At 37.3% G+C, this 13,669-nt stretch overlaps 1 protein-coding gene across 1 annotated transcript; it reads right to left on the bottom strand.

Moving 5' to 3' along the window:
- Positions 1-28: 28 nt before the first annotated feature.
- On the bottom strand, positions 29-11,671 carry LOC149017687 (DUF21 domain-containing protein At2g14520-like). The gene is made up of 11 exons (XM_089152011.1): positions 11,206-11,671; positions 6,570-6,646; positions 6,392-6,475; positions 5,911-6,024; positions 5,706-5,792; positions 4,961-5,100; positions 4,784-4,871; positions 2,356-2,429; positions 851-978; positions 441-709; positions 29-338 (listed from the first exon to the last, which is right to left on the bottom strand). The coding sequence occupies exons 1-11, from the start codon at positions 11,381-11,383 to the stop codon at positions 294-296; spliced, it is 1,284 nt and encodes a 427-aa protein (XP_089008137.1). The 5' UTR covers positions 11,384-11,671; the 3' UTR covers positions 29-293.
- Positions 11,672-13,669: the final 1,998 nt, after the last annotated feature.

The raw sequence follows: 13,669 nt of genomic DNA, 5'->3' as shown, positions 1-13,669 counted from the left end.
TTTGTGACCCAGTGGAGACTAGCATAAGTTATAATGAATCGCCATCCTCGTGCAGAGTGTGGCATTTTCATAGATAAGGACAAACTGTCATAGATTACAAGGCAACCGAACAATGCTTAAATTATGATACAAGAAAATAAACTCATTTTTTATAACTCTCTGTTTTCACTGTACTAAAGATCCTTTATATGTTAGGTTTCATTTGATTAGATTTCAAACTTCAGTCATTCTCCTTTGTCAACATTTCTTCGCCAACAATAATGTGCGAGGAAGAGCATAGTGCAAGGATAATGTCATGAATCTTGGCGATGATAGTCCGTCTCATCAAATATCTCTTCCTACACACATGTGAAATGTCCACAGACCAAGTCATGACAAGAATTCCTTAAAAAAAGGCAATTCATTAATCAGAGACAGAGAAGAAGTTTGTTGTTGGATACCTGTAAGAGCTCTTCAATGACATCTTCCATTGTTATTATGCCAATTGCTTCCTCTTCCTCACTGAGGCTAGGTAGGGCGTTGTCATCAATCTGCAGGACACATGCATTAATGTCCCTTTCCCACCTTCTACTTCTTGAAGCGGCGACCCTAAATGGAACGCTTGCATCTTCCGGAAAGCTTTTCCACTTATGAATAGGTGAAATTCTGCTTTTTTTCTCTGGAGGACGCATTTCACCATCAATGTCCACCTTAACCTCTGTCCCTTGAGCTATGTCATGGAAGCACCAAAATGACCAAGTGAAATCAGGGAACTGGATGAAGCCTCATAAAAAAAATGTAGAAACAAACATACAATTCTCCACAAAGGTAGGAAGAAAAACTAGCAGCCTAGAGTTGCTTGTGTGCTTACTACTGGTTGAGCTCTTGCCAGCAGGCTCCTCTGCCATGTTGTCGAGTTGCCGCATGACAACAGCCATGTGGCTGTGACCTTTCTGAAACTCATTCAAGATATCATACAAAGGCATGTTCTCTGGAACCCTACCATGCAAAGACATCCATAAACATCAATCTTACATGCGTGACCCGAAAAAGAAAGAAAAGGAGAGAAGTATTGCACATCATATGTTCTCCTGGAAGTATGACTAGAGATGGTAGCAGAGGAAACATGCCAAATTTGATGATTACACTGACTTCAATAAACATGCCAGAGTATTTTACCTCCTATCCTCACGGACCTCACCACATCATGCATCAATAAACGGGACCCATACTTACACTTAGTGCAAAACGGGAGGATATTCTCATTAACCACAAAAGACAACAAACTGGGCTGCATGTCAGATTACACCAAAAATTGGGGTGCCAACTCTGATCCTGTTAGCAAACCAAATATAGATGAAGATCTCCCATCTGCAGCTACCCAGCTTTTCCCAATCCTTGTGTGTGATCAGCCATATAAAATCCTGATGATTCAAGCAGTGTTATGCTTTGATTCACTTCCAGCTGAGGCATTATATTGATAACAAGTACCCAAGTTCAATCTATAGAAACCATGAGGCAAATTCTTTCAACTAGTATCCTAATGTCTGGACCTATATCTGCCCAGTTTTATGATGCTCCAACAGGTCACATAAAGCTGGAACTAGTAACTGGATCTTCCAAAATTCTCTGAATGGACCCAACATGAGTAGGCAGGTGGTAGTTCGATCAATCTTATGATTGAGCTAATCCTGGTCAGGTAACTATTCTTCTGGCGTGAGTAATCTCTTGCTGCACTAAATAGTATGTGCACAAATCCTGTTTCTTGAGTAAGTCAGCAATGTATTAGTTTCTTGCAAATGTTAGAAATTATAGGTCATTTTTAAATGAGTAGGATGATCATTGATCAAGTCTTGTGAACCAAAGCCCCCATCAAAATAATTTAGAACATAAGACTGATGATGCACTTTGTTGAGATCTGCAGAAAAAAGGTTATACTTGTTGGATAGTACCATTGAGGTCACACCTAATTAGATAGCATCTTCCACCAACTAGAGCAGATTCTCAAATACATAAATGCAGTATCAAACTTGCAGAATGCACACAGACAAAATCAAACCACCAACCACATGTGGATATCATGTGATACGGGTACTGGGACTCTAGGAGGACTAAGTGACAGGAAATTTACCAGAGTATGAAAGGAATTAAGAGAGAAGATAAAGCAACAGTATAGTTCACGAAAATAGATCAAATATGAAATGCAAATGGTCAATTAAACTATGAAAAAAAGATGGTGTACATGCTCTCTGTAATAAGGCTCTTTTTTCAGGTTTTTTCTTTAAAATTGCACATAAATCTTCACTTTGTAATGATCATCTTCTCAAATTAGAGGATTCAACCAATAAAAGGACCTTGCTTCAGTAAAATACGTACTTAGGAATCTTGCGGATGGTGACATTCTTAACTGGCACTTCATCTGATGGATGAATGGTCAACAGATTTTTCACCTACAGGTTATATAAAAGAGAAGTTAACAGAACTTAACCACAAAACAAAGAGTGAAGACATTGTGAACCTTTTTGGTATCAATTCTCATTCTCTATGTTGCCTATTTGAAATAAATTGAATGCAACAATCCGTTTTTGGTCAACAATGAAGATTGATTTGGTAACTTTTGTCCAAAATAAATTATGGAATGAAAAATAAGTTTGGCATATCAAAATGAAAAATTGAAAAACAGTGATACGGAAGATTGATAACAGATCATTAGGGATTGGGAGTGAGAAAAAGGAGAAATAATAGACTTTTCATGAAAAGAATATATGTTTACTCTTATACACTCAATTTATATTTGGATTATAAGTTGCATTTGTAAAAATAAATAGAGTAAGTTTTTGACCCAGAATCCATATAGACAAAAAATCTATTATGGATTTTGGGGTGTTTTTCTATTCTTTTAAACAAAATTAGGATTTAAAATGAATACCAAACACATCAAATCATAAAAATAAAAATGTCAAAAAATGAGATTAAGAAATGATACCAAAAAGGCCCCATCTCATGTAATAGTTATTCCTGGAAAACAGTTTCAACTTGAGGGGGGGGGGGGAACTGAATGAGTGAAGAATGCTGTTGTTTTATACAGGTAACATTTGTGCACCCACAGATAAAAGCCCACCATTAAATCTCTTAAGTTGAACCTTTTCACATTTCTATTGTTGAGTGACAGATGGATCAACAGTTCCTTGTTTAGAAGGTTAAGAAAGCTTTTTAAGTCAGAAACTCAATTTACAAATTCAGACTTTGGCATCTTATCAAACTATTGGCAATCTACCTTGACAATTTTCTCCACTTCCCAAATAAGTTGTCTTTAACATTATCTGCTAGTTGCATTACTGTATCATAGATCTTATCTCCCACTTTATTCCCTCCCCATGTCCTTATACCTTTTGAATCAAGGGACCAGAGCATATTCTCCAAATAAATATTTCTATTCTGTGTCTTAAATTCTTGTACCCATTTTGAAGATTGACCCACTACAACATACTTCAGTGGTAAACCGAGACTTCTTCTGAAATCAGTGATCATAACAGAGGACCCCATATGGTACATCTTCTTGTAGAGAGAGTTTTGGGGCTCTCTGAGGTAGGGTTTCAGTGAGGGTTTGAGACACCATTCTGGGTGTTCTTGAGAGATATCCATCATATCTTTCTTCCATTACATAGTGAAACATTTACAGCTTCGCATGTGGATGTAGCACATTGCATGTGTTGTGCTTGGTGCTTTGGTCAAGTTCTCTCTTGCTGAACGATTAGTCATAGGTTCTATTCTCCTAATTGAATTCTAACTCAAAATGACACTAATTGACTTAGACTAAGACACTTAAACCTGAAATAATAAAATAGGAAAAGGCTCTTCTGCCCTTATAGCTTAAGTTGGGCAGAATTTACATAATTAGACCAATAAAACTTTTTAACTCACCTCTTTTCATACTTAGCCTAGACACCAAACTTCTGGGCCCATAAAATAGGCTCATGACAACACAATCCTATGAAACAAAGGCCAAAAACTCATATCTATCAACCCTAGGCTTATTTCAAAGGAAACTAGGCCAATTCAGTGCTAGATCTGCATCAATTTGGAATACCCTACCTTCTGTCTTCAGAAGATCTACTGGACAGGGTAATTGAGTTATTTGTTTACCAATGACCTCTGACCCATTTAGCTCTAAAGTTGCCTGGAATCGCATGTGTGAACATATTGTTCAAGCATCATATCCCTCAACAGTGCCTCACTGTTTGGAGAATCTTCATAAACTGCCTCCCAATTCACAAGGGACACACACAGCAAGGAATCTCGGTCAGGCTAGTAAGAAAAATGATGAAAATGAAACTTGTCAGGAAAATCATCTAAAAAAAATTCCATGGTAGATGTTGAAACTGCAGTAGTTCAATATAGGGATATTTCAAGAATGTAGAAGCAAAATATTAATGTGGAGTTAATGCTCTCAAGGCAAGATCTTAGAAGGAATTAAGTGCCCCCAGTGCCAAACTTTGAAAAAGATTGGATTTTTGTTCACTATTTAGTTCGAATATTCCTTTTCTCCCCTGATTATTAACACATAAAAATTTATCTAACTTTGCAAAATTTTAAATAGTAATCACTAGGACATCTAGCAAATCTCTACAATGAAAAACAGGAAAAAGTATGAAAGAACATTCTAACACAATATTACAGAGGTAAAACGACTAACTGTAATCACATTAAAAAATTGATTAGAATCTATCATTGCATTTTGGAACAAGGATAGACTGCTTTACTTCTCATTGAAGTTCAGCCAAAAATCTACAAAGTTGATTACCAGAATTAATCCGATTATGTTTACAGGCAGTTCATAATAAACTGGTACCCTGCTGTGCCCTTTCTCCAAAATTAACTTCATCAAATCCCTGAAAAATAAGAGGTAGTAATGTGCTCATCATCATGGGATCCATGCACGACAAACCTACTGTTTTCAACCCCAGTAAAGACTAAATACCTATCAAGCTTGGCATTGATATCAATTGCAAAAGTTTCTGATAATGGAGTCATGGCACCCCTAGCTATTTTTGCAGTTAGCTCAAGTGCTCCAGCAATGATTGTTGTCTCGTCATGTGTCAGCTCACCACCTTTTCCAGCCTGCTCACAATCAACCGAATAATTATGGCAACCCAATCTCAGAAAGCATAAAACAAAACCAAATACAATAGATTACATTTTTCAGCCCAAGAAGTTAAAATTAACCAACATGCACTTGACTTGTGTCCCGGTAGGTAAGTTGGTATTTGAGCTACCGTTCATCACTTATGGTGGGAGTGAAAACTTTAGAGAAGGACCTTTGACTCTAAGTCCTTGGACTCGATTTGGAAAGCCATCTGCTCAGACTCTAGGCTAAAGTTGTCTCCCTATTCCCCTGTTGTGGGACAACCCAAGGAACAGACATATTATTGTTACCTGTTCGGTTCCTCCTTTCAGCCTAGTAGGTAAAGGCTGGAGTCTCCTCCCCCACCTCTTTCTCTCTATCCTCCTTGTACATTTCCCCTTCCCCTCCAGGGTTTTTGGTAATGATAGCTTATTCATCCAAAGAAAAAAGAAAAATAACAACATGCACAAGTACAATGGCACAGGAGGAGGAGAAATAATCAATGATGAGTGGTCAATTAACAATACTTTGTATGTGGTGACTCATAAGTATAGAATGTTTCACAAACAATCTAGAATTAAAATACCAAGAGAAAACATACCTCATTACCATGCAGATCGACCAGAGTTTTCAACTCAGCTCGGCGGAAAAGAGCCACATGCCCCTCTCCTAACAGATAGTCTAGTAGCTGCAATGTCACAAAGAACATATGTAATGAATATGACAGTTTTCTAGGATAACAAACAGATAAAATAGATGAATTTACTAAAAGTATATAGAATTGCAAAACCAGATAGAACAATCACCTTGCTTATTGGATAAGCAATAGGATAGCAGATCCAAACAAGTACACGAACCACTGGAGCCACTGCTGCACCAATTGCCAAACCATGCCGAGAACAAACAGATTGTGGTATAATCTGTTCGTAGGAGTGAAATAATGAATTTGCATACATGTAGAAGCAATGTGGATACAATCCATTTCAAATAGCTATTGTTTTTCAGAAAGACCAAAAAGATGCTAGACTCAAAACTACACTTAGTAAGATTAAGATGGGGAGTACTTATGTTAGGAAAGATATCAGATGCATGATCATACCACAAAGCATATATTTAACCTAATGAATCTAAAAATCCAAAATTGGGCAGTAGAGTCTCTGATCTAGCCAATTTTTCAGTTTATCATTTATGGAAATGGGATATAGGTAAGATCAGAAAATTTTCATCATGAAACCTTGCCGGCACACAGCACTTGTATCATATATATACTGGCAGATGGGTACTCACCTCACCAAACAAAAGTATCAAGGTCACGGAGATCAAGATAGCACCCCATGCTGAAACCAAACCATCAAGAAAAATGGGAAGTGTCTGAAAAAAAGAAAAAAAAACACAGGTTTCAAAACAAGTATTAGTTGTGGAACATGTTATTTTTGGAAGTTTGGACCATTCTAAATAATCTTACCTCCATAGCAGCAGCATTGCAAATAAGTAGGGTACATAGCAATAGATGTTGTTTCCTAACAACTGGCAGTATCTTTGCTGCAAAGAAATAATAAGAAGTAAACTGAATTATGTTGCAGTGATTCATAGAAGCTAAGCGTCAAGCAATAGCATACAGATGATATCATTCTAGAGGGATTGGAAAAAAGCATTTATCTCAAACTTACTCTTTTATCAGAAAGGGTTTAAGACTCCAGTATATGAACCTTCACCAAAATAAAACAAGCTTTTGCCATGAAGAATGGTGTAAATGCCACCAAGGGAACAACATAGAGTAAGGCATTTGAATGCCTCCATAGATTGAGACCAACAGAATAAAACCACTAAGGAACTACAAAAAAATGTCACTCCAGTATTCACCCTCCTGTGGGGTTATATGGTCATTTGTGCATAGGCACATAAGATGTGTGGATTTTATTTTTGTGAACACATGATTTAAGTTCATTTTTTCAAAATATGTAATAATTAATAAATTGTGTCTCTAAGCCATGTCACTCACATTAACCAAATATTTTCCATATCATTGGTGTAGTTTCTTTGATAAGCACAAATTTGCTAAAAAAGGAAAAGAGACCCCCTCTCTTGCACAAATTCTAGCCATTTCACTCACATTAACCAAATATTTTCCATATCATTGGTGTAGTTTCTTTGATAAGCACAAATTTACTAAAAAGGAAAAGAGACCCCCTCTCTTGCGCAAATTCTAGCCTTGTTGTTTGGCTTTAGTTCTGGCCTTGTGCTTCGTTGTTCTGTGCCTCGTTGGCTTCGACAGGTGTCAGCCCTTTGTTCTCTTGTACTCCCCCCCCCCTCAACTCCCTTCCTTTTCTTTCTCTCTCTTCGATTAAGGAATTCACTGTAGGATATAGAGAGGCAAAGATCAACAACTTTGCCCCCCCCCCCACGAGGAAAAAATAAATGAATTCTGCACAAGTAGAATCCTCCTATCTGCCATCCTTGATAGTTGATACTAGATCAAGATTTTGAATATTAGTATTGGATCATTCAGATCACGATCCTGATCAGTAACACATCAGAAAGATACTATCTGTGATGGAAATAGAACTCAGATCCTTATCATTTCTAGCATTTTTTTTCCTATCTGGATCATTCAAATAGTGCTCTGAAACTAAATCCTCAAGATTGTTTGATCTGGAACAGTAATAGTATTACCAGTCCCTTTCATGTTTTAAATCCTTGTTCTAGAGAGCCCCACATGAGTGTGAGAAGGGAACCCAAAGCTTTTGAAGGTCATCAATTTACATCCATGCAGCATAACAAGAAATACTGCCAAGAATTTGTCATTTTTCTGCCTCCTCTATGCGGAACCTGATCATTCCACATCCCGCATAATAAAGAGGGGGGGGGGAACCCAGTTCTACCCAACTCAAACCATTCTCTTTGGGGAAAGGACAACCACAAAAAAGGAAGTGGAATGTTTCAGCATCAAGAGGACAAACAAATAGTCAGCAACACATGATGCCTTGAGATCAAGTAGAATTGTCCAAATAAAAAGGTCGTACCCAGAACTGCAATTTGGTGGGCCTTTGCCTAGATCAGATTATGAGGAAAATCTGAACTGTTTTGTCCATACAAGGTTTGTGTCGGAAACTTGAAATAGTGAAATTCCTGGGTTACCTATTAAAAAAATAAATAAATAGAAAAAAGAGCTGCCCCATTTCCAAATTTCTCCCTACAGGGAAGAAGACACACCAAAATATCCAAAAGATTTTTGAGTTGCATAACTTCCCAGCAATAATCTCCTAGAAGACCAGGTGCAAGATCTATACATCCACCAAATAAAGATGATCAGAAACCACAGACTTTGTGTTTAAAACCAAATTGAATAAATACCCATTCTAAGACGAAAAGATGATCAGTTATCACAGCCTCTGATTTTAAAACCAGATTGGATGATGAAGGAAACACGACCCTTAGTGCTTCTGCCACACTGTGTCCCTATGCCATTTCACATCTCTGATTTGGATAGAATCCTTCAGGCCCTTAATGCTTCGCCATAAGCCTGAAGCCTGAAGCCATGAATGGTGCAAGTCAGTGGAGTCTCAGTCATCTAAGTAGTTAACAACCTATATTGGCCAAACCACTGATCCCTTTAAAGTATCTTCCAACTCCAGAATTCTTTGTGGCTATTTATATTCATATCAGTCACAATATGTAATCCAATGCTTCCACCTTTCCTTGGTTCTGAACTACTGCACAAATCCAAATGGCAGCATACCCATCCTTCCAACCAGGCAACCGAAAATGTGCATTGTTGGAAGTTGTGCTATGTGAAGGGATACACTTAATTATGTACACATACTGATAGTATTTACTACCTTGCCCCTTTCTCCTTTGCTTGATTGACAATCAAAATTATATCTAGGATTCGATTTGTAATTCATCCCCAAAAAATATGCATATATATCTGGGACAGTTTCCTTTTTGCAAATAATATTTATATTATATTTTCTGTAAACTAGTTTAGGAAAGATATTCTTAATTGAAAATACTTTAGATATGTGAGAGAGGGGAGGTCTTGAGTGTGCAAGGTCTCTTCTTTCTCCTCTCCATCGTCTCTCTCATTCCTCTCTACTCTTTTCTCTGTTTCTGTTTCAAAACTGCTGCACTGTTACATGCATGAATGATGAATCTGCTCTATTTATGCAGAGTAAACTGTTGCACTGTTACTATAAATATTACTCTTCTTTTGAAACCTACATATGACTCTTCTTTTAAATACCTACCTCTTGTCATTACCAATTCTATAACCACACATATGAAGCATATTGCATAGAACCTATCTGTTGACACCCTTAGAATACTCTCTAGAACCTAGGCTTTATTATCTTCAAGGCTTTACAGTGACGTACAAGAATGAAAATTATGGGGGGAAAGAGAGTAACATCATTTCTTTAGAAAACAAAAATAAAAATAAAAAAGGTAGTGCAATGAAGGTGGAACTCGATTCCAACTCCTAGTATAACATGCCACAGAGTTTACTAGCTAACAAAGTGAGTATCCTCACATAAAACCACTGGGATGAATGTTGAAATAGAGAGGAGAACCATGAGTTCTCACAAGTTAATGACAGCTTATCTATCTCTACAACCCACACCAGATGGACCCCACCATCAGAAAAAGGCAGCAATGGCCTTAAAGAAAGTGGCCTGGTGGAACAGGTTTTGATAGCAAACCCCATGAATTTTCTCCACAGCTATTCCAAATGTGGCCCATATTTGTTGCGGAATGGGGGGAATTCAGCTGTAATGTTTATTTTAATGCTTTTGTCAAAGAGGTGCCATGGATATTCTCACATCAAATAAGGAAAGCAAGGTCCTTGCGTAGTCAGAGTAACATCTCATTCCAGTGGAAATCAAGGACTGCAGCTAATTACCACACTCCATAGCTACGGAGAAGATGGGGGGAAGGACTGTTGAACATCAGGATATATCTTGTAGAGTGAGAGCAGTGTTGAAAGAATGAAAGCTACTGCTTGGTTTTGCTTCTGCTTACAGTTTCAGCACAGTGGCTTGTTCTATTGTTTTTTGGCCATGAGTGTGAAATTATTTTATCCATCCATACAATAAAAAGAAAAAAGAAGGCAATGACACTGAGACTCATCACAAAGAGAACACTATTAATACATGCCAGCCCAAATAAAGAAGTTAACCATACAGGTATCTCACGAGGTTTATTGTCAGCATAACCTACTGAGAGGACAATGAACCACTACAACAGTGAATCCTGGATTTTATGCATCAGAAAATAAACTCAAGGAGCTACATGGATGGACCAGTTATTCATCAAGTAGTGCATTTTTCCTTTTTTGGGAGGGGGAGGAGAGATAGAAAGTTGATCAATTTTATTCATGCCAGCTCAAAAAGAGAAGTTAACCATACAGGTATCTCACGAGGTTTATTGTCAGCATAACCTACTGAGAGGACAATGAACCACTACATCAGTAAATCCTGGATTTTATGCATCAGAAAATAAACTCAAGGAGCTACATGGTTGGACCAGTTATTCATCAAGCAGTGCATTTTTCCTTTTTTGGGAGGGGGAGGAGAGATGAAAAGTTGATCAAGTAATGTGCTGAATGGATGGACAACTGATGCTGGTCAACAGGTTGCTATACTCTTTATCAGATTGTACACGAAGAAAAATGTTATGTACTAATAAGTATCAAGGAAAATGATATCATCGAGTCAGCCAAATCACAGTCAAGATACCCCTTTAATACCCATGCACCTATTAGCGGCACTTGAATCGGTTAGTTGTAATTGACTACAAGAGGAATAACACGGAAATCAGAAGAGTATGATCTTCTGATATACAATGAAGTAAATTAAAACTTCAACATGCTGAATTTCCAACAACAAAAAAAATAGAAAATCAATAAGAACAGGTAGAACATCAGTAAATCCTGATTTCTAATATGAACCTAAATAGTATCATTCCTGTCTTTTATTTTATTTTATATTTTTTTTTTTTTTTTTTGGGATGAAAAATTTGAACTAATTAGTTTGGATAACAGAAGCAAGTCAAGAGAGAATGAGAAATTAAAAAGAAACAAGAAAGAGAAAGAAAATACAAAGTACCAGCATGTATCCGATCCCTCGGTGTGCCAGACTTGGCAAGAACTTCAAGATCAACAGTACTCATTGACATAAGACCCAACGTAAGTCCAGACATCAATCCAGCGAACACAACCAGAAAGAATATCACCACTATGTGGATAACGAAACCCGTTTCGCAACAATGATACTCTGTCGCCATTCAATCGCTTCAACTTCTCACCTTTCTCCTCCTTCAAAACCTAAAATTAACAAAGCTCAGTCAATAAACTCCACTATCAGATGTTCGGATCGCCTTTCTGCACTTCCACATAAATTTCGGAAAAATTGTTCCTCTAATCGTTCAATTTGATTTGACGGAAACGTCGAGTTCGTACGAACTTGGCAGCGTGGAGTTGAAGGAGGAGTGTGTAATGCAAGGAATATGAACCTTTTACTTTACCGGAAGATAAATCGATAGAAAGTTCCCAACGATAAAATGTCTTGGTGCCGGTGATTTATATAAAAAGTTGTTTAAATTCCGCTTTTCCCTCCATGCCAAGTGCTGGTGAAGCGTGTCCATGTCGTGTAAGAACGACCTTATGGCTCTTTGCTGGTCCGGCGGCTAATATGTCATACCTGGATTCCAGTATGACGGTTGAGATGTCATTATCAAGAAAACAAGTTGTCTTTGCCTCGTCGAATTGGATTCGCTGGCAACGATGATAGGAATAGATTCCAAAACTGTTGCTTAGCTTGTCCAGAGCTTTAGACAGAAATGGAATTGAAGGAAAAAAGATAAAGCAAATTACTCTGACACCTACCTCCAAATATATATTGATGCCCTGTTTTATATTTTATACATGTATAAGATATTCTTGATTACCGGAAAATAAAAAATAAAAATAAACAAACCAACATGTACAAACTACAAAGTACTTTAGATTTGGACTTGCATACTTGCATTTGACATATTAATCCAATTAAATAGTGGTTTCCAATAAATCACCATTGGAATTATTGATGACAAGGCGCCCCACCTTATTTTGTGTTGTGTTCTTCTTTTTCGTTCATTCTTTAAAATCCTTATTAAGCCAATAAAAACCAAAACCTTTAAAGAAAAAGCAGGAAAAGTTAGCTTTTTTCAAGAATTTTTTCACTCATTTCTTTTTTCACCCCACCTTTATTCCAACAAACAAACACAGCCTAACTGTAAAATTGTACAACACAATCCCTCAAATTTTATTTTTTTTGGTGATAACAGAGTCTCTCAATTGGGTGTAGAAATTGTGTCATTTAATTTGCAAACTTCTAATTCCAACTATGATGTTGTTCAATTCATATGCCCCTAATATGGGTGAAATGTTGATTTTAGAACCTTCGTGTTCAACGACAGGGTTTGAATCAAAATTGGGTGGAGTGCTGATTTCAAAATACATACTCTAAAGCTTAGTATAGAGATCAAAAGAGCCGTAATGAAGAGGCTCCGGAGGCAAATATGAAAGTCCGCCTTCCTAAAAGTTGTTGATTACCAATTCCAAGTGTTCAAGCTCCTAAGCCACTTCAGTCTTTTGCCATATCTGGCGACTTCATGTTATAATTGAAAGGGTCGTTTGTTCTTGCATCTTGCTACTCTGCACCCTTCACATCTTTTCCTACTCTAAATTAGTACAACTTTGTTTTTGGTGCAAAGTAAGTTTATTTAGGGGGAATAAATCAGGCAGGAGAAATACAATCACTCAGCAAGGGAGTGGAAGGTGGCCATACTATTGAATACTCAATGAACAGGCCTTCTAAGAAAAGCAATCCACACCAGTGTTACAATCTGATATGGAGAAAATATAATCGACCCTTACCTGACCCTGTTGGGACGAAGGAACGACTTCCCCTGAGGTTGAGAAAAAATATGTGGGCCCCACGACCGGTCCAAAAGGTAGTCTGATCAAGACATAAAAACTAAGGTCCACCCCTATCCCTCGATGGAACCGGATAAGAGCCCACCTACAAAGAGAAAAACCTAACCGGTCACCAAGCACCCCAAACCCACATGGAATGGACTAATAGTCAAAGAGACGAGTAGCAACATTTGCGTCTAATGCTTACCGCTATTGTATGGACAAACTACCATAATTAACGATACGTATTATCAAATGAGTCATCTACTATTGTCCAACCTATTAGGGATCTACTTATTTACGGATCTATTCTGCTTAAGCTTTCTTTAGCATAATTCATATTTAGGCTAAACAAATACATCAAACAACATGGAGATTCGATGGTACAAACCTCTTTATAAGAAATCACCTACTCATAAGGTAGAAGGATAGAGACAATCTGATTGTATTCTCGTTATTCATTCATTAGCTCTATACTTAAGTAGAGTCATTTGTGGTTAAGTTCATTAACTATACCCTTATGAGGTGGACTCCCAACTTTTACAATTTACCTACTTTAGATCTAAGAGCTGAGCAAATTTTGGACGCATCACAGTTCCTAATAACAAAAACAA

This window comes from Hakea prostrata, chromosome 4, assembly GCF_041222555.1.
Source record: "Hakea prostrata isolate BN-2017 chromosome 4, UWA_Hpros_2, whole genome shotgun sequence".
In the NCBI taxonomy this organism is placed as follows: Eukaryota; Viridiplantae; Streptophyta; class Magnoliopsida; order Proteales; family Proteaceae; genus Hakea; species Hakea prostrata.
This window is presented reverse-complemented; position numbering and strand designations above follow the sequence as displayed.

What these genes read in the sequence shown, in the direction of transcription:
- LOC149017687 (XM_089152011.1), bottom strand. Translation starts at nt 11,383, where the DNA reads ATGGCGACAGAGTATCATTGTTGCGAAACGGGTTTCGTTATCCACATA. An exon ending in GCAATGCTGCTGCTATGGAG is followed by an intron (nt 6,476 to 6,569) that starts GTAAGATTATTT and finishes TCTTTTTTTCAG; the next exon opens with ACACTTCCCATTTTTCTTGA. An exon ending in ATCAATGCCAAGCTTGATAG is followed by an intron (nt 4,872 to 4,960) that starts GTATTTAGTCTT and finishes CTTATTTTTCAG; the next exon opens with GGATTTGATGAAGTTAATTT.